At 37.5% G+C, this 17,576-nt stretch overlaps 5 protein-coding genes and 1 long non-coding RNA gene across 13 annotated transcripts in view; 3 read left to right on the forward strand and 3 right to left on the reverse strand.

Moving 5' to 3' along the window:
- LOC132202324 (uncharacterized) overlaps nt 1–1,937 on the reverse strand; it is a 57,386-nt gene extending 55,449 nt beyond the window's left edge. Inside the window, exon 1 of the mRNA XM_059629167.1 lies at nt 1,444–1,937. Within this exon, the coding sequence (XP_059485150.1) occupies nt 1,444–1,701 (258 nt within the window). The 5' untranslated portion in view covers nt 1,702–1,937. The remainder of the gene's footprint in view (nt 1–1,443) is intronic.
- Nucleotides 1,938–1,997: 60 nt separating this feature from the next.
- Nucleotides 1,998–3,874, forward strand: LOC132202325 (sister chromatid cohesion protein DCC1). Its single transcript, XM_059629168.1, has 8 exons — nt 1,998–2,151; nt 2,213–2,389; nt 2,457–2,634; nt 2,713–2,935; nt 2,990–3,184; nt 3,254–3,379; nt 3,445–3,622; nt 3,681–3,874. Coding segments are annotated over exons 1-8 (1,185 nt in total). The 5' UTR covers nt 1,998–2,149; the 3' UTR covers nt 3,787–3,874.
- A 275-nt stretch (nt 3,875–4,149) lies between these two features.
- Nucleotides 4,150–5,999, forward strand: LOC132202585 (pre-mRNA-splicing factor CWC25 homolog). Of its 2 annotated transcripts, XM_059629580.1 has the most exons (8): nt 4,150–4,288; nt 4,442–4,614; nt 4,670–4,845; nt 4,912–5,078; nt 5,141–5,410; nt 5,464–5,732; nt 5,792–5,925; nt 5,981–5,999. In XM_059629580.1, exons 1-7 carry the CDS (start codon nt 4,271–4,273, stop codon nt 5,904–5,906), a joined length of 1,188 nt encoding a protein of 395 aa, XP_059485563.1. In that variant the 5' UTR covers nt 4,150–4,270; the 3' UTR covers nt 5,907–5,925; nt 5,981–5,999. The 2 variants fall into 2 exon arrangements, with proteins under 2 accessions (XP_059485563.1, XP_059485562.1); XM_059629579.1 differs by lacking the exon at nt 5,981–5,999 and having other exon boundaries at nt 5,792–5,967.
- Nucleotides 6,000–6,003: 4 nt separating this feature from the next.
- On the reverse strand, nt 6,004–8,871 carry LOC132202584 (uncharacterized). 3 transcript variants are annotated; one of them, XM_059629577.1, is made up of 8 exons: nt 8,796–8,871; nt 8,600–8,737; nt 8,358–8,536; nt 7,606–8,041; nt 7,276–7,551; nt 6,773–7,162; nt 6,487–6,721; nt 6,004–6,433 (listed from the first exon to the last, which is right to left on the reverse strand). In XM_059629577.1, the coding sequence occupies exons 2-8, from the start codon at nt 8,644–8,646 to the stop codon at nt 6,122–6,124; spliced, it is 1,875 nt and encodes a 624-aa protein (XP_059485560.1). In that variant the 5' UTR covers nt 8,647–8,737; nt 8,796–8,871; the 3' UTR covers nt 6,004–6,121. The 3 variants fall into 3 exon arrangements, with proteins under 3 accessions (XP_059485560.1, XP_059485561.1, XP_059485559.1); XM_059629578.1 differs by having other exon boundaries at nt 8,790–8,813; XM_059629576.1 differs by having other exon boundaries at nt 8,600–8,838.
- A 2,801-nt stretch (nt 8,872–11,672) lies between these two features.
- LOC132202248 (uncharacterized) lies at nt 11,673–15,815 on the forward strand. 5 transcript variants are annotated; one of them, XR_009442353.1, is made up of 4 exons: nt 11,673–13,452; nt 13,516–13,689; nt 13,754–15,019; nt 15,200–15,768. It is a non-coding gene; the product is annotated as an uncharacterized LOC132202248 (long non-coding RNA). The 5 variants fall into 5 exon arrangements; XR_009442350.1 differs by having other exon boundaries at nt 11,674–13,689; nt 13,754–13,898; nt 13,975–15,019; XR_009442352.1 differs by having other exon boundaries at nt 11,674–13,248; nt 13,362–13,689.
- Nucleotides 15,816–16,511: 696 nt separating this feature from the next.
- Nucleotides 16,512–17,576, reverse strand: LOC132202545 (uncharacterized). The gene is made up of 2 exons (XM_059629518.1): nt 17,370–17,576; nt 16,512–17,287 (listed from the first exon to the last, which is right to left on the reverse strand). Exons 1-2 carry the CDS (start codon nt 17,507–17,509, stop codon nt 16,666–16,668), a joined length of 762 nt encoding a protein of 253 aa, XP_059485501.1. The 5' UTR covers nt 17,510–17,576; the 3' UTR covers nt 16,512–16,665.

Below are 17,576 nucleotides of genomic sequence, written 5' to 3' on the forward strand. Positions count from 1 at the left end.
GACCTGCTTGTTCAATTAATGGAATTAGCAGGGCCATATATTTCAATTACTTGTTTGACTTTTACCCGCCCACTTAAAATAGTGCTTAATTTTGGTCTAGAGGAAATGAGAGGATGAGAAATTCTCACAGAAAAAATATCAAAAACATGTATAGTGCAAAAAAATCGAGCGAAATAAAATCAATTACTTTTTTTTTCTTTTTTCTACTTCTAGAAACACTTCTGAGGTAGTTTTGAACTGCTTGAATATTGGGTTCAGAGGTTGATGCTCTCAGCGATGTCAGGAATTGTCCCACAGCATTGATATATAAAATCGCAGCAAATATGTAGGATCTTGTTGACAATTTGGTGCGTGACCTCGCGGCAACGAGCTCTGAATTCTAAGCAGGTCCCAATTCGGAACGCCAAATATTCAAGGGGAAACTCTTTCTTCCCTTTCTTTTCAGAGCGAAATCACAATTTCACCTTCTTTTGGCTCGGCTTTCATTAAACAATGTTTTGCCAATTTACTTTGCACTTTTAAAAATTGCAAATCAGAAAACATCTTTCTTTTTTGAGCAGTTTTAGCATTGCTTTGCGGGCACAGCAAGGAAAAAATATTTAAGTGCTGAATTTCAAAATTTTAAATAACAATCATGCATGTAACAATCAGAGGCTCGCGTAATTGAATTAGCAGCAGGCGCACATTCATGGGGATTCCTTGACCGGTTTGTTTACCCAGTGTGAGTCAAATTGGCCCCGAACCAGAAATAAAATCGCATAGGTACCGATCCGAGGAGTTTAAGTTTACTTGTTGTGATTACTTAATTGCACACTTGAATCAAGTCCCATTGAGTCCCATTATTAATTAAGTCGCAAGGTTTGCAAATCACAAATTCTTTTCAAATACAAAACTAGATTTAATAATATCTTCATCGAATTATTTATTTCATCAAATGAGTTTTACCAAATTACTTAATCAACAATTTATTAAAGTGATTTAGTTGTACGTCAATTAATTAAACTAAATTAATCAGTCTAAAATATTAAAATTTTTAATTTGTGACGTTATTAAAAGCTTTTTGACTGATTACCTCATTTTTTTGACAGATCAAGAAATAAACTAGTAATAATTACTAACGGAAATTAACTACTGATATATCATACTTATATAATTAAATTATATTATATAATATTAATAAATTATGCACCTGAAGTACCTGAACAGTAAAATTATATTATAATTCGGCATGCTTTGCAAACTGCATCAACCTGACACAAAATCAAGTCATTTTAAAACTGATCAGATACATGAATACTTATTATTGTTTATTTTAATTCAGCATTCATTTATCTCTGATTTGTCCACTTGATGGCAACAGAAATAAGAGACAATTAGAAAAAAAGAAAATTAAGAGAACCAACGCGCCAAAATTGACAGCAAAGTCGAGTGAATGTTACGAACCTTGTAGACTTCGGAGAAAAATCCTGAACCAATTTTCTCGGTGCTGAAGTCATCCAGTCTGTTGAGGGAGGCGACGGCGTGTCTCAGGGCCTGACAGGACGACCCTGTCATCATTTTGTCAGGGGGCGTGCCCGTCCTGGTGGCCGCCGACGGGCCGCCGTTGCCCACCACATCCTCGATTTTGATGGGTGCTTCAGACCCCGGGTCGCAGCGGTCGCAGTAGAAGGCCTCGGGGCCGCTGCCCTTCTTGGTCAGCATGCCGTCCGGTCAACAAGGAGTCGTCGAAAGGGCTGCACTGATCAGTTCGGGCATCCTCTCAGCCCAGACACTCGCATGGGTCACCTCAGAGAACAGAAACGCTTGGAAACACAAATGCAAAACGAAAGGGCCACTCGGAGGCAGGTCACTGGTGTGCCATGTCAATCGCGCGGCGACTGGTGCTCGAGTATTTACTCACACGGACCATCGCTCCGCTGCCTCCGGTTCTCGCTCCCTAGTTTACAACGCAGCTTCTGCCGACGGCCACTGAGGGCGCTCAAATTCATTGATTTCCTGGCTTGCAAGGCGGCTGCAGCGGTGCTGACACCTTCCAGGACAACAGCAAGGGCCAAATTTTTGCCGCCAAATATTCTCCTCTGAGCCAGCTGTAGAGGTTGCAGTCTTGTTTGCTTTTTCGCACCTCTGGTATATTTTGTGATTGTAACTTATGTAAGTAATATTCTTTCTTGAGTCAACATAATTCTTATTGTTATGTATTAAAATTTCTTAGGAGTGCAATGTGTGACCGAAAATTGGATGACATCGAGAGGACGCTTGAAGAAGCGAAAATCAAAACCACTTGGCTCAATCCGGTCACTCAAATTATCAGGTTTGCCGATGAAGAGCCCGAGTACAAATGTCTGGAGCTCAACAAGGACTTGCTGGAAACCCTTGAATCGGGCCAGAGGTACTTTTGCTTTAAAAAAAATATTCATGATAAATTAATGAATTGACAATTTTTTCACAATTTATAGTTTGGTTATTCGAGGAGACAAAAACGACAACGCCGTTCTGTGCACAAGCAGCAAAACCTATGATTTAAAGGACACTGAGACATCAAATTCCCTTTTAATAATGCAGTCTTTGACTTATCATAAAGATATCAAACATTTGCAAGGAGACGATATTGACAGAACCGTAGAAATTAAAATTGTAAGTATCAAAATCATAATCAATTTTAATTTGAATAATTTTAACTAAAAAAAACTTTTTTCTTATATTTGATTTCAGGTTGACAAATTAGTACACAACTACTTGGAACCAAGACTCATTCAACCTCATTTAAAGATAATTCAAGAGCTGCTGAGCAAACGTCTTTTCAAGGGGCCCGAAAGGGAATCTGAAGACTACACTGAGGATTTATACAGTCTTGATAAATTACTGACTACAGTTCAGGCAAGTGAGGAGGAAATTCTGAACGAGCTATTTGCTCTGAATGCTATTGAATACAAAGGTACGCAGGCGTTGAACACTCAAATAAAATTTATTTTTTAATGATTTTATTTAGGATATTGGCGCCTGTTGGAATTTGAATATCATTTCAGAATATTTTCTTTCATTACCACATATATCGAGCAAGAGTCGGTACCTTTCGATGAAATAGACAAGGAAGCTTGCTGTGCGGCTCATGCAGAAATTGTCCCAAAAGAAATTTTTGAACAAGTTTTCAAATACTACACTGATCTTAATTATGAAAAACCAGGTATGAGAACTTTTGAAATTTTTTTAAAATAAATAATTCATACAGTTTTATCTTCAATAATCTCAATAGGTTTGGGATACTACATTTTGAAAAAAGACAAGGTGTGTCGGATGGTAGCTGAGAGCATTTTGAAAGCAGCAAGGAAGTTCAACCTCAACGAATTCCTCCCAGTCTGGCAAGAGAGTGTCATTCCTGGTAATGGTGTATTAAATCAGCTAATATTTATTTTGCTCAATTTCTTTTATATGCATATTATTTAGGTCTAGAGACAAATCTGAATCAACTAACTGGAATAGTAATAATCGCCAAAGATTCCAGCCCACCAGCAATTTGGTATTTTCCAGAGAGAGATTTGCCTGAAGACGTAAATTTGAGACTACAGCGTTTATTCCAAGAGAGGTCGTCCTGGCCTATGGATGACATTGTGCCGTACATGCAGTAATTACATATAATTTCTTAGGATTTCTCAATATTTCAATTGCAAAATAATTTTTAGGAGACTTGCTACAGCTCAGCTTCCTGTAAATGCTCTGTTGGCAAAATATGCTAGAATGTCTACCAAGGAGGGCATCAAGTATTTTACTGGACGTCATGCAAAATAATAACATAATAATTATATAATTATTTTGTCAATTCTTAAATTCCCTAATTGTTTCAATGTACAAAAAAATTAACCTATTCTAAATAAAATTTGCATCAATTTTTTGCAAATCTTTTTTTGACAAGCAGTTTTTTATTTACAAAATAATCAAAGTATTTCAATGAAATTCAGAAAGTAAAATTTTTAATTTTCTAAGTTAGTTGCATTTTTTTTACATTCAAATAAATAAGTCTTTATTATTATTAACGAAAATACAATAAATAAGTCTGAACGGCTGCCACTGCAATATAATCCATATAATCACAAAAACGTTGAGATAATTTGTAACATTTTAAGTTGGCAGCGTTGGTAAAACACAAATATAGTTGCCTACACTGATGTTTGTTGTTTGTTTACTTTTGTAGTTTTTGCGACTGGCTGATTTCTATAAATATTTTAGTTTTTCGAAAATCGTCAGCAATCAAGGAGAGCTTCAGCGTTAAGAAATGGGTGGAGGAGACTTGGTAACAAAATAAGTTTTATGGATATTTAGAAATTCAAGTCGATTTATCACCTTTATATACATACAAAGTTCCAAAAAAATTATTCCTGTTTTTTTTTTTTTAAGAAGTGAAAGTTCTTTAAGAATTCGTCTTTAAAACATTTTTCATTTTTAGAATTTGAAAAAATCATGGCACCCAAACACTATGAAGAACATGGAGAAAGTGTGGAAGGCAGAACAGCGTCAAGAGGCAGAGCAGAAAAAGATTCGAGAGCTGCAGAGAGAACTGCAAGAAGAACGGAACAGAGAAGAAATCACTAGCTATGCAGAAATGCAAGGAGTCATTGAGTATATCACATTGTAATTCATGGGTTCTTATTTACTAATAGTAATCACTCACCAGCAAAAAGGATGGATCAAAACTTGACTGGATGTATAAAGGTCCTGGTGGTAAAGTCGATCGAGAACAGTACTTGCTTGGGAAGACTATTGACAAGCCTTTGGAGGAACAGTTGAAAACTGAAAAGGTCTCCAGCACTAGTGTGGTGGACAGCACATCTAGGATGCACCCTGAATATGGTATAACTGGCAATTTTTATTTTTAGATTTTTAAGAGACTTATAAATACATATATTTATTTTTCAGATGGAATTCCGACGAATATTTTAAAAACTTTCGGCTCTGGATCTGGGCATGTTGATGTTGCCAGAAAAATAATGGAGGACCCTTTGAGTGCAATCAGGAAAAAGGAGGTGGAGACTAGAACTGAACTTTTGTCGAATCCAGTCAGGATGAAGCAGTTGAAAGAATTGGTTTGCTATTAATTTAATTCACTTCATTATTAGATGTGTAAAATACCTTTTTTAAATTATAGTTGGAGAAGCAAAAGAGTGGAAAGAAACACAAAAAACACAAGAAAGAGAAGAAAAATAAGAAGAGCAAGTACAATGATGACGAGGACTTGGACAAGCTTTTAGCTGCGAAGTACAGTAAACTGAAGCATGTCATGGAGCAAAAAGATCTAAAAAAAATTCTTGAGGAAGAGGCCAAATCGAAAAAGGCTAATGCAAAAAGAAGCAGGAGTAGATCGGAGTCAGTATCCTCAGATGAGGATAGGCCGAAAAAGAAGGCATTTGGTCTTGTGGTATGTATTTTGGACACAATAAAAACTAAAAAAGTAATAAAATAAAATTTCAGCTCCCTGCTGGATATTCTAAAAAAGAATCGGCACGGAGGGAACGGTCTCGCTCCCCTCCTAAGAAAAAGCCAGATCCGCTTCCTCAGAAATATAGAAGAGAAGCTCCAAAGAAATTATCTGAGGAGGAAAAGGCAGCAAGATTAAGAGAAATGCAGGCAAATGCAGGCTGGAGGGATAGCGAAAGGACCAAGAATGTTAAAAGATACAGAGCAGAGGATACGTTTGAGAAAGAACATCACAAAGAAAAATATGACAGCAGTTTCATAAAGTGAGTTTTGTTAATTAACCCTGTCTGTTATATATTTTATTATTCTCTATATATTCTAGCAAGCAGTTGGCTAAAGCAGCGGAACGAGGCACAGTCGAAGAACGAATTCGATCCAACAAAAACTACATCCAGCGGGGCTCTGGCTCCATGGATAAAAATTTTGCACGTCGATAATCTAAGCGTGTTAGCATAAGTATAGGAAAATAAAAATTACATTATATAATTAATTTGCAATCATGCTTTGGCTGTGTTTCATTAATGAAGTTAATCGGAAGATATTCAGTATCAAAATTCAAGACTTTTATTTGATTTGTAGAATCAGGAATGGAACAAAATAAATGATAAATGAGCTCTCTCTATGACCCATTAATTCAGCCTTTGTGATCAAACTAATCTTTCCAACTGTCCTTCCAAATTAGGTAGCTCTGGATGTCGTCGAATTGCATACCACCGTCTGAGTCGTATGTGGCACTGAAATATTGCATGGGATCATCAGAATCGTAATCAACATCTGAATCAATGTCATCATAATCATCATCATCTTCATCATCCGAGTATTCAGGATATGTGTCAAGAACTGTTATGCCAACTGATCTGGCCACAGTCCTCAACCAATTTGGCAAAGAGAAAGAAGTGCTGTAGGGAATGCAAATCTTGACTCTCTTCAAATACGGTGAGCGTTGCATTAACGTGGCAATCACCTTAAGAGAGATACAAATAATAATTTGATCCTTAAAGATATTTTCAAAAATACCTCTACTATATCTCTTTGGCCAACTTTATTTGGAATCCCCTTGATTTCGAGCTCTTCCAGTTTGTCTAGGCAGCATCGAGCCTCTTCCTTCAGGGCCCAAGCAATGGCTCGCAACTCACAGGCACTCTCAACGACCAGAGACTTCAGATTGGATGGGTAATGGAGGAAAAATAGTTTGAACAATTTTGAGATTTGGGCATCAACATGTTCAAATTTGGTGTGACGAATATTGAAGCTGTCGAGTTGAAAATAATATTTTTTTTTTAAATTCATCATCCATTCTTACCTTTTGAGGTTTTTGAAGTTATCGGCAGTTAACTTAAAGAATGAGGATCTGTCAATTGTTCCATTACTGAATTCAACTCTAAAGTGCTGCAGCCGAGGGCAGGCCAAGATGTAGCTGTGGATGCTCAGCTGGTTAGCTTTGCCCTTGCCAGCATGATTTAAACATTGTATGGTCAGTCTAGTAATTTTTCCTCCCAGTTCATTGAGGAAGTAAATTATTTTGTCAGGAGGGATAATGAGGTTTAGGGTGAGCAAAGGATCTGCAGGGGGTAGACAGCTTTTGTTGATACTGCCAATCTTGACATCTCCTTTTCCGTAAATGTTCAACTCTTCCACTTGCAAACACTTTGTCCATGGTGTGGTGATTACATCTTTGTCGCCGATGTTGAACCTGAAATAGAGACATGTCACATATTAAACAAAGTTGCACATAAAATCTATAATTATTAAGTTTAAAAGTTATAATTTAAGAATTGCAGATAAATTTTCCTATTCTAAACTCACCAATGGCATTCTAGAGTGAGATTTTTCTGTGGGTAGAGCTCAGCATATTTCTTGACGAACCAAGTGTGACATTCTTTGTAATACTCTGGAGTTGTCATGTTGAAAGTCTCGAGGTTTGGCACAAGACCAGCAGCATGGACAATGGCATCAAACCTTCCATAATCAGATCTGTTCGAACCAAAACTGAATCGCAGGCACCTCAGTTTTTGCATTCCTGACAAAAGTTGGACATCTTCAACAGCAATTTCATCCATTTGCATGGAGATCTCAAGAACACTAAAAATTTGAACATTTAGGGTCTAAGAAAGAAGATTTATTAATTTTTAGAACCATAAATTTGGCAAGTGTTGGCAAACAGCTTTGATCAGGTGAATCTTCCTTTCCTCCAGTTCATGTTTATTGGCATTGGAGCGCATCACATCAACACTTAGGTAAGTCAGATTGGGCCATGAGAAGGCCATCATGCCAAAGATGTCCTCATTGTACAGCCTTGGAAGCAGCGAGTAGTTATACCACACATTGCTAGTAACTTTTGCCTTTTGGATCTTGGGACAGTTTTGCAGCAGGTGCTTGAAGAACATTGCCTCTGAGTGAATTTCTGAACTTTTGAATTTCTCGTAATCCAGCTCCAGTACTTTGTCGTTGAGCACTTGCAGGAGGAAAAAATAAATTTTGCAATAATCAAGTGGATCAAGTGGACATGGATCGTTCTTTTTGGTGACAATGTCTGTAACTGAAGCCACCAGTTTATCCACAATCCCAAATGCTGCAAAGAGAAAAAGATACAATTAAAATTCATAGTTAAATGCAAATTTTAAAAAGCATTCAGCAAATTATTAATATAATTAGTAAAATTTAAAATCATAATTAGATTCCTGAAAAATTTGTACTTGTAAAAAACTTCAATCAATTTATTTTATAACAATTCTGAAAGAAAGCTGTTTTTAATAATAATTTTTTTCTTTTTCCACAAGCAATTTTTTTAATTTTGTAGATCTTGACTCTTGTCAGTGTGGCATTGTTATATATTTTATAATTTAATAAAAAAAAATTCAATTTATATCACACAATGGAGGACTCACGCAAGTCAGCAAATGGGTTGAGTTTCTGGTTGAACATGCACTTGGAATTCCATTCCATAAAGTAGGGATGAATCACGATTTTGGAGATGGCAAGTTCCTGCAACGTTTCTGGAGATTTTGCATTTGAGCCAAGTCTCCACTTGCTAAGGCCTTCGGTCATCTCCTTGATTGCCTCAGGGCTAAAACAAAATTCATGAAATATTTAAGACCATTCTTAAAATTCGCAAAATTTAAGTACAAACCTTGGCGTGCTTTTCGCGTCAAGCGCAGTTTTCAAAAAGGTGTCCATTGCTCGATTTATGTTGTCTCACAAAGTCACAATGCCTATACTACGTCCATAAGATTTCAAATTATGCTTTTCCTGATTAACCTAAAATTATCTGTGATATTTAACGAGATGCTTAATTCGCCTAACAAAACAACAACACCCACACCCACATTGGGATTCTTCTGCTTGTGAGCAGTGAGTATTTGAGTAGTCGCAGGTCGCTAAGGTCGCTTGTTCTTCTGCTCGTGCTCAATGCGCATGCTCTACTTGTCTTGCTAGTTCTCATTTCTGCCGATTTCTGCCATCAGGTGCAACAAGAACAAGGGGGAACACCTGGCGGCGAGACCGATAAAGCTCTAGCTGGGCCAGATAGAGGGCCAAGATCAGGTGGGCAACAATAAGGAGAGTAAAATCTATTTTACTCTCCTTAGGCAACAAAACTTTAAACGGCGCGAAGGCAGCACTTAATGCGTGTGTGTGGTCACAGTAGAGAGAACGGGAGAAGTCCATTTTTACTTTAGCAAGTTAATTGTGTACTGTGTCATACTGTGGAAATAAAATATTAACCTTCTGAAAATTTATAAGCATAACAAATATTTGAGGTAAAATATTACTAAAAATAACTTAACTCATATAATTAATTATTTTAAAGAAGATGTATGTTTATTTCAAATTTAATATTAACAAATGTAATCTCATTACATTTGTTTTCATCCTCCAGTTTCTCACTCGTTCTAACTGTCACGCCACATCAGGTAACTTTCTGGCCTATTTCTGGCCTTCAAAGTTCAAGTTTTTAATTTGCAGCACAAATAAAAATAAAAATAGACATAATTATTGAAACAAAAAAATTATGCAGTAAATCCTTAACACCAAAAGATATCAAAATCTGACCTTCCCCTACCCCAACCAAATCCACATCCTTTCTTAATCTATTTTCTCTCTTTTAGTTTTCAGCTTTGTTTGTCATCATCGCGTGGACCAAAATTAAGGATATGCCAGCAAAAAATGATGATTTTTTAAATAAAGTTGAACCCAAAAATAAAAATAAAAAATTATTTGGGTGGTGCCAATGAATTTCATAATTGAGGACGCGCTAAAACTGCCGATCCAAATACAACATGGGTCGATAATTTTTTTTCAATGATAAACACCTGTCCATAGGTCACCCCCAGGCCCCATGAAAAATAAAATTCAAATTTTTTTTTTCGAATTTATAGAAATTTTGTTAAAAAAACTCTAAAATCAAGATTTTAATTTCCTATGGGAGATAAAAACTTCTAAACAACTAATCTAGACAAATTTTGTAACGCCCGACAACTTTTCAATGGTGACCTAACGTGTACAAACACACGTATAAGGTCACTTTAAGACAAATTTTGACTTCGACTGAAATTTTTGAAATGAACGCTCCCTTCGATTTTTTTGCAGGTATAGGGAAAAATGTAGCCCATCTAATTTTTAATCGATATGGTTATTTCCAAAAATATATTATTTTTCGTTTTTATTTAATTAAAATGCAAACAAATAAAAACATTATCTCTCGGGCAAAAAGTTAAAAAAGTTTTATAAGTTAAAGACTTTTTCTTTAATCCTGGAGTCTTTGATATAATTTTTTTATTTTTAAACTATCATGCTATCGAATTAAATAATTTGATTGGGAAATTTTCTGTTAAAATTTAGCACTATATAAACTCTATTTCATGAGATCAAGAATTAATTTTCACAGAAGTGTTGGTTAAAGTTATCATATATGTTGTTGAAAAGTTTGTTTTCCAATTCGCACCCACTCCAATTGTCTGAAAAGATTAAATATTAAATTTTAAAAATTATTCGTGAAATAAATAATTCAGAAAATGAAAATTTTGTTACTTAGGATCATAAAATTAATTTTTCCCTTGATACATATCACGGCAAAATAAATTCATTATGCCAAAAAATCTTATTTTTTATTGTGAATATATTATTTATATTTTGTGGCGGGTTTAAATTTTTTATAAATGACGCACTAGGAAGAAAAAATGAGGGATAAATATTAAAAAACTGGATAATTTTGTGAAAAATATATATCGGCAACTAATAAATATTTTTTATCCGAGAGACTTTACCTTGGCACTGATCTCATGATACTCAATGATACTGAAGTAGGAAATACATTTTTTTACTTTTACGAAATGATAATGTATAAAACTTTTGATCTATAATAATAATTATAAAACTTAAATATAATTTTGTACTCTACTGTGTATTTTATTATCAAAGATTAAATTCAAATATTATTAATATTCACCAAAAGATCAATTCTATTGTTATTGTAATAAAAAATAATTTTTACTATATGATTTTATTTTTAAAACCCGTAAATTTTGAGGTATTGGGGTAAAACTATATATTTTTGAAAACCTCCTGACATGGTCTTTCTGGTCCTAAAATATTTTAAAGATCACATGACCCTTGCCAACGCATTGCACCTTTCACGATTTTTCGCCGAAAGAAAGTTACGCGGGGTAGCTTTTGTGCGTGCGTGTTTTGGCGTGTTCTGCGCATCGGTTTCTGTTATAGTACATACCGAAACGCCAAGGAGAGTAAAAATTATGTTTTTACATGTACACATATGTATTTATTTCATACTTCTACGCTCCTCTCCTATTATGAACACAATTGCATGCGGCTGCGGCACGCATTTAAAAAGGCACCCTTTGCAGTCATGCCGCAAATTGCAGAGTGCGGCGGCCTCTGCCTCTGCGGCCAGTCCAGCGCAGCATTTACTGGCCGCTCGCTATTTTCCTCGGGCCGCTGGCCTTCTCGCTTGCTGGCCGCTCACAAGACTGGAGGAAACCTAGAGTATTGATAATGACAGTTACATACCTCTTCAGCAGATTAATTGTTGAACAACGTTCCCTTAACAACTCTCTGAACTCTCCAATCCCCTTAAATCTTTGTAGCTTTTAATTTTGCATAATGCATGCATTTTATTAAATTAATTTTTCATAGTGATTCACCATCTTTATTATTTATTGTTGTTCCTTCGCTTGAGCATTTTTATTTATTATCATCAGAGCCGCGAATTAGTTTGCCGAGTGTTTGTTTTCGTGCCCAGCTGATGTGTTGGCTGCAGCGGAAGAGGGGCGCTCTGTGCGCCGGCGCCAGCAGCAAGAGAGAAGGAGTGGGAAGAGAAAGTTAGTTCCGCTGATTTTTACCCTGGCCTTTCTTATGCAGGCGAGTGGCGACGTGTCGCGGGCGCTGCGGCTTCGGCCAGCCCCCTGGAGTTTGGGCGGCCAATCAGAGTGCGGCAAGAGGGGAGTGTGGTCATCTCCTATACCTACAGCATTGGAAAGTTCGAGAACCTTCTAGAAGAAAGGTGGAGTTTGGGGTCTCCGATTTCCCAAGATCGTCGATATATGCAAATGAGAAGAAATGATATAAAAACCCGAGCCGCTCGGTAAGCGGCGCACTCTTTGCTCCGGCTCCTTCGGGAGTGGGGAGCGGAGACCCCCGGCGGCCCGCAAGGGCTGCCACCAGGCTGACCTGCGGGTCAGGCTGAGGAGGGCGGCCGGAGGCTATGCCGGTTTCCCTGCTCAGTCTGGCTGCAGAAAACGCTGGCTCTGTAAACCTGTGCACGGTTTATGGAGCCACGCGTTACGTTAGTTGAAATCCCGATGCAATAATGTTTCTATCCAAGCAGCGGATCCTGCAGCCAGAGGGAGGAGCCAAATCACCGCAGATCAGATTCAGCCTTGCAGAGAGATAGAGTCACCGGGGAACTTCGAGCTTCGAGAGCATCCAGCGTTGGAGCACCGCAGATCTTCCCTGCTCGTCGAGAAGAAAAGCCGCCTCATTGGGAGGTGCAAAAGAGCCTCCAGATCTTCTCCGGCGGCAGATAGAGCAGCGGGAAAGATCGGCGCCCCAAAAGGAGTGAGCTGTTGGCAGTTAAGCAGCAGATAAAGCGCAGCGGGACTTAGAAAATTCTGCGTGCAGCTTTTGCGAGTCCAGCGGCCGGAGAACTCCGTCCCGCCGAGGGATAGAGCCGGCCCAACGCGCCTAGAGTTCAGCCAGAGTCTCCGGACCATCCTGACAAGTGTGTCCTGGAGAGAGGAGTTGGAGAGTGAGCGTGATGGATCGTGGGAATAATGTCCGCCGAGCCCCCCGAATGCGTGGCGGCGTGCGCGATGCAGAGGAGAGCGAGCGCGGAGTGGATCAATAGTTATTCAATCCTTTATGCAATGAGCCAAAATTTCAAAAATTATTAGTTCTTACTTCATAAATGTATTATTTTTCCATTTATTTCCACGACAAGTAAATTAATTTTTTAAAGATAATTTATTCAAGCAAACCCATTATGTAATATATACTAATACAATACAATTTCAATTTTGTTAACGTACTGCTTCTCTGCCTAATCTTTCCTGTCAATTTTTATTCTTTTAACTTGGATACAATTAATTAATTTGTTAAAAAAAATCTAATGAATATTGGACATTTAACCTTTTCAAAATCGGTGGCAAATCAACAGAGGGCCACAAAGATTGCGTCTCCCTTTGTGAGAGCTGTGAAAAACGCTCACAAACTAGCGCAGGCAACAACAAAAGCTCTGCACCTTTCTCCCCAGATATGGTCGTGCAGGTATGGTTAGAAATTTCTCCACATAATTTCAACGTTGTAATTTAAAATGAGGGTAAAAAATATTCTCTCAAATTTTGGTCGTCAATTTGAAATAAAATACATTTATTTATCAGATCCCTCCAAGAGCCATGACCTCTCGCAACCCCCAAGCCCAAGGAGAAGCGCTCACCAAGCCTCCTCAGAACAGTGTACTAACTGCAGCAGGTATAGCAGAAGCCCAGGAAGAAGAGAACGCAGAAGGTCTCGATCTAAATCTGTTGAACGCAGACCCATCAACAGCTTGGAGTCCTCTTCAAAGACAGCTTTCCTCCTCACATCGCAGTCCACCAGCCTGGACGAAACGAAAGGGCAGACGTGACTCTTCATGCGCACTTCCAGCTCTGCTCTTCATGCTTATCGTTTTCAATTTCCCCTGGAGAAATAGTTGAGACTTGACTAAAGGTAAAAGACTCATATTGATCATGCTGCCTAAAAGTCCAAATGACCAGACGGTTTGCTCATTTAGCACGTACCTGACAGAGATGAATCGTGGGTTGAAGCAAGCATATCCAGCCAAGCTTTGCTTCTCCAGGATTAAGAGAAAGTACAGAAGGAATATGTCCAACCCAGCATCACAGTTTTTTGTCCCCATAAGTATATGTGTCTTGAGAGTATGTGCATCATAATTTGATTTTGATGATTTTCAATATTATGTGTATGCATATATTATATATATTATGATTTCAGATGCAGATAAAGCAAAATTGTGCTGAGGGCAGAGCTAGGCCAAAAAAGAATTGTTTGATTTTAATCAAGTGGATCCAAAAAGTGGCTTAGGGTGTTCTGCAACTCATTCAAAAGAGTCGGAGATAAATTGCAACAATTTTCAAAATTGACGAGTCTATATAGCATTGTGGTAATGGTAGTTTTCTACCAAAACGCAGTTTTGATAAAAAAATTATCGAGTTCAATGTCGAATCAATTTGTGGAATTTGGCTCTCGAGAGCATTCTCTACCTGCTTCTAACTATGCGAGTCTCTATCCTATGCAGCCTGTAAAATCTCTTAACGAACTTAAACAACATCATATTATGGATAATAATTAAATTGGTTGCTGATATGCCTCGAACAACATGTCGGAAATATCTATCACCACAAGACCATCATACATTTTTTGCTAGCAATCGACTTTGTATTCTTGGAGAAAATGTCCGCAGCTACCACATTCCAAATATTATATTAAAAGCAACTTAATTAGGCTGCTTCAGAAATTCCCAGAAGGTGTTCAAGCATCTCAGCTACCAAAACTTTAAAAATAAGCTTACTAGTATGTTATTTTCTCAAATTCGTCACTGTTATTTTTGTAAAATGAGCCAAAACAAACTAAAGTCATAGGAATATATATTATGTTTTATGATTAGTTTTCAATTGTTTTAAATTGCGCACGCTTCTTAATAATACATATTTGAGAAGGTATTGTTTGCAGTCCGAAATTTTGACATGCTCTGAAGATTATTGATAATCTTAATCAAACCCGCGCGCAAGTGAAGCTAATATATAAAAACATTTTTTAATTGGTCGCAGTTTAGTTAGGTAAAAAAATATTGACTGAAAAGATAATTAATTTTCAAACCTGCCAATGACCAAGACTTCAATGTTCAAAACTTTGGATTCCAAAATGTAGAGGAACTGATACAAAAGTCTCAATATTTTCAAGGCAGCTGGTTCAAATTCAGGCGGTGTCATGGTTAATTGTTGATGCTGCATCTGATCTTCCAATCTCCAATCTAAAAGTAATTTTTTTCATAGCTGAATATCTGTCATTATATTTTATAAACCATAAATTATCCTTTTAAAACACAGTATTTCATTTGAAAATCACAACTAGTGATTCTTTTTTGATATTAATTTGTTAGTATACTAACAAATTATACTTATATGTGATAAATAAAATTAATGATAAACAATTTTAGGTCCTAACACAGTTGGAGCTAACAATATGGTCAGTAGACAGTTCTCTGCTTTTGGCCCGAAGGAAACAACATCTTCCCTCAGGATTTAAACTTCTAGTGGCCGAGATGGAATTCTCAAATACTCAGCCAGAATTTGCTGTCACTGTTGGTGAAATTTTCTCTCCATCGCAATTCTTCGTTCATCAATACCAATGCTGATTTGGATATTGTTATGCAGGAATTAGGATCGATTAAGTGCAGAAAATTCTTAAGAATCTAATATTTTGTGTGTGTATGCTTGTGTGATTTATGATATTTTTTTCAGTTATTTACAACTCTAACAATGATGACTTGAAGCTTGAAGGTGCTGTTAGAGGGTTTGTATGTGGCTACCAAGTTTTGCAAAAAGTGGCTCAGGGCTCAAATCGATGATAATAGCTTAAAGCAAAATAATTTGAAATATTTGTGTGCAAAAGGATGTTGCAAGGAAGATGGCTTTGTTTTTTGGAGTTGTGGCTGTTTGACAACATTGGAACATTTAAATAAACCTCTTCTTGACTTGACACAAGAATTTAAGATGAAATTTTAAATTTATGCACCAGTTAAAATATCATTAATTAGGTTATCATTAAGAGGAGAGAGTAAATTGTTGTTACAATTTTGTTAGATCCTGCTGCTGTTAATCAAAATGAGTAGTGCCCTTCTGGGCAACTTTTCCCTCTATGCAGCCGACAGGCATGTATGGAGGTGCTGGTTTGATGCGCAGCAGGTACCCCTATCCAGCCTCACGTGCAGCTTACACCTCAAGGGATGCTGAATCCCGCTCACACCAATTTCTACCCCAGCGACCAACGGCGGCTATCACTCAAGGTAGAACACAGCAGAATGGTCGAGTCACCATTGACAGGAGGCCAACTATTAAATGATTTGGTGAAGTTGGAAAGACCCAATTAATTAAGTAGTGAATCTGATTGGACAAAACCTGTTCATTTAAAACCAATTTCGATGGTTTACTAATAAGTTTAAATTTTCTTTTAGTTAATGAACAAATAATACACTTGATTAAACTTGGAAGGAAGCACATCAAAATAAGGAACAGAATAATAATGCAACTTTCAAAGCGTAAAATCTTAAGCTATAAGTTTAAATCACAAATTCAGAGATAATATAAACACACTGCTTAGTGCTTATGTGTAGGTATGTGTATTGCCTACATTTAAAATAAAAACTTTCAGACGACCTATAAAAATTCAGGTGGCTGCTTATTTACCAACTGATGTAATGCAAAAATGATTGCAAGAAAGAATTTAAAAACATACAAAATTATAAGCATTCGATATTCGTCATTTATTTTTATTAAGAGAGAAGACATATATTTATAACTTCATATCATTATAAATAAAGAATTTTTTAAGACATTCGGTTTTCCAGTTAAAACATAATCTGAGAATGCATACTAAAAAATAAAATTTGGCTTGGAAACTCAATTAATTAACAATCTTAATAATGGCGTCCAATTCACCATTATTAATTGTCAGGCTGGCTGTCTTCCTTTGCGGACGGGTGGTGAGAAGGGTGAAGAGTCCATCCCTGCCGTCTACGTCGCCCTCGATGACATCTCCAACAGTGATAAACTTGAGGCAGGTCAGTCGATCACGCAGAGAGAGTTTGACGCTGTCGTTCACAGGTAGGTTGGACTGGAACTTCATGTGGGTGGCTGGAGCAGGAAACTTCTTCAAGACGAAGATCGAGACGGGGCTTCCAGAATAAATTCCCAGACTGGAAATGCACCAATCTGGGGCCCAACAGTGGTCTGCAGGTTGTTGAGGTCCCATATCAGAGAACTGAAACAAGCCTATCACGATGGATTTGCCATTTTGGCTTTTGAGCTTCAAGGCCACCGATTGCCGGCTATCCAGACCAAACTTTGCCATTAAGGCATCAAACACTGTGGTTCCAGGTTTTTTGAAAGCAAGCATTGTCCTCCAAAAACCACACTCGGTCGATCCAGGCCTCCTCCTGGTAAGCAGCCTCCGACGACCACTTTCTTCACCATGCCGTGCTTCACGAGGAGGCTCTCGGGAATTGCGGGTGGCATAGTTATGCGATCTGAAAAGAATTAATGTTTAATTAATGTGTTAGGATAAATAAATAATCTTAAGATTTTCGAAACAGGGAGCAAAAAAAAAACCTTTTGCGAATTTCGTCACCCTTGTCGGACGTGAAACCCATCGAGACCGTGCTCGAGACCGGTCGAGACCATTGGTATCGGTGGGTCTCCATCGGTCTCGACTGGCCTCGGAAATTTGTAACTTTATCATCGTAGGGCATTTGTTCCACATGGTCTCGGTGGGTTTCAGCCAGTGTCGGTGGGTCTCGGTGGGTTTCAGCCGGTGTC

The sequence above is a fragment of the Neocloeon triangulifer genome, unplaced genomic scaffold, assembly GCF_031216515.1.
Source record: "Neocloeon triangulifer isolate White Clay Creek 2 clone unplaced genomic scaffold, ASM3121651v1 ptg000015l, whole genome shotgun sequence".
Taxonomy (NCBI): Eukaryota; Metazoa; Arthropoda; class Insecta; order Ephemeroptera; family Baetidae; genus Neocloeon; species Neocloeon triangulifer.

Excerpts from the sequence above, each read along its gene's own strand:
- LOC132202325 (XM_059629168.1), top strand. Across the intron at positions 2,635-2,712 it reads GAACCGTAGAAATTAAAATT|GTTGACAAATTAGTACACAA; the intron begins GTAAGTATCAAA and ends ATTTGATTTCAG. Across the intron at positions 3,380-3,444 it reads GCAAGAGAGTGTCATTCCTG|GTCTAGAGACAAATCTGAAT; the intron begins GTAATGGTGTAT and ends CATATTATTTAG.
- LOC132202585 (XM_059629580.1), top strand. Across the intron at positions 4,846-4,911 it reads TAGGATGCACCCTGAATATG|ATGGAATTCCGACGAATATT; the intron begins GTATAACTGGCA and ends TTTATTTTTCAG. Across the intron at positions 5,733-5,791 it reads TATGACAGCAGTTTCATAAA|CAAGCAGTTGGCTAAAGCAG; the intron begins GTGAGTTTTGTT and ends TATATATTCTAG.
- LOC132202584 (XM_059629577.1), bottom strand. The coding sequence starts at position 8,646 with ATGGACACCTTTTTGAAAACTGCGCTTGACGCGAAAAGCACGCCAAG. Across the intron at positions 7,163-7,275 it reads CTCACTCTAGAATGCCATTG|GTTCAACATCGGCGACAAAG; the intron begins GTGAGTTTAGAA and ends TCTCTATTTCAG. Across the intron at positions 6,722-6,772 it reads AACTTCAAAAACCTCAAAAG|CTTCAATATTCGTCACACCA; the intron begins GTAAGAATGGAT and ends TCAACTCGACAG.
- LOC132202545 (XM_059629518.1), bottom strand. The coding sequence starts at position 17,509 with ATGCCCTACGATGATAAAGTTACAAATTTCCGAGGCCAGTCGAGACCG. Across the intron at positions 17,288-17,369 it reads GGTGACGAAATTCGCAAAAG|ATCGCATAACTATGCCACCC; the intron begins GTTTTTTTTTTG and ends AATTCTTTTCAG.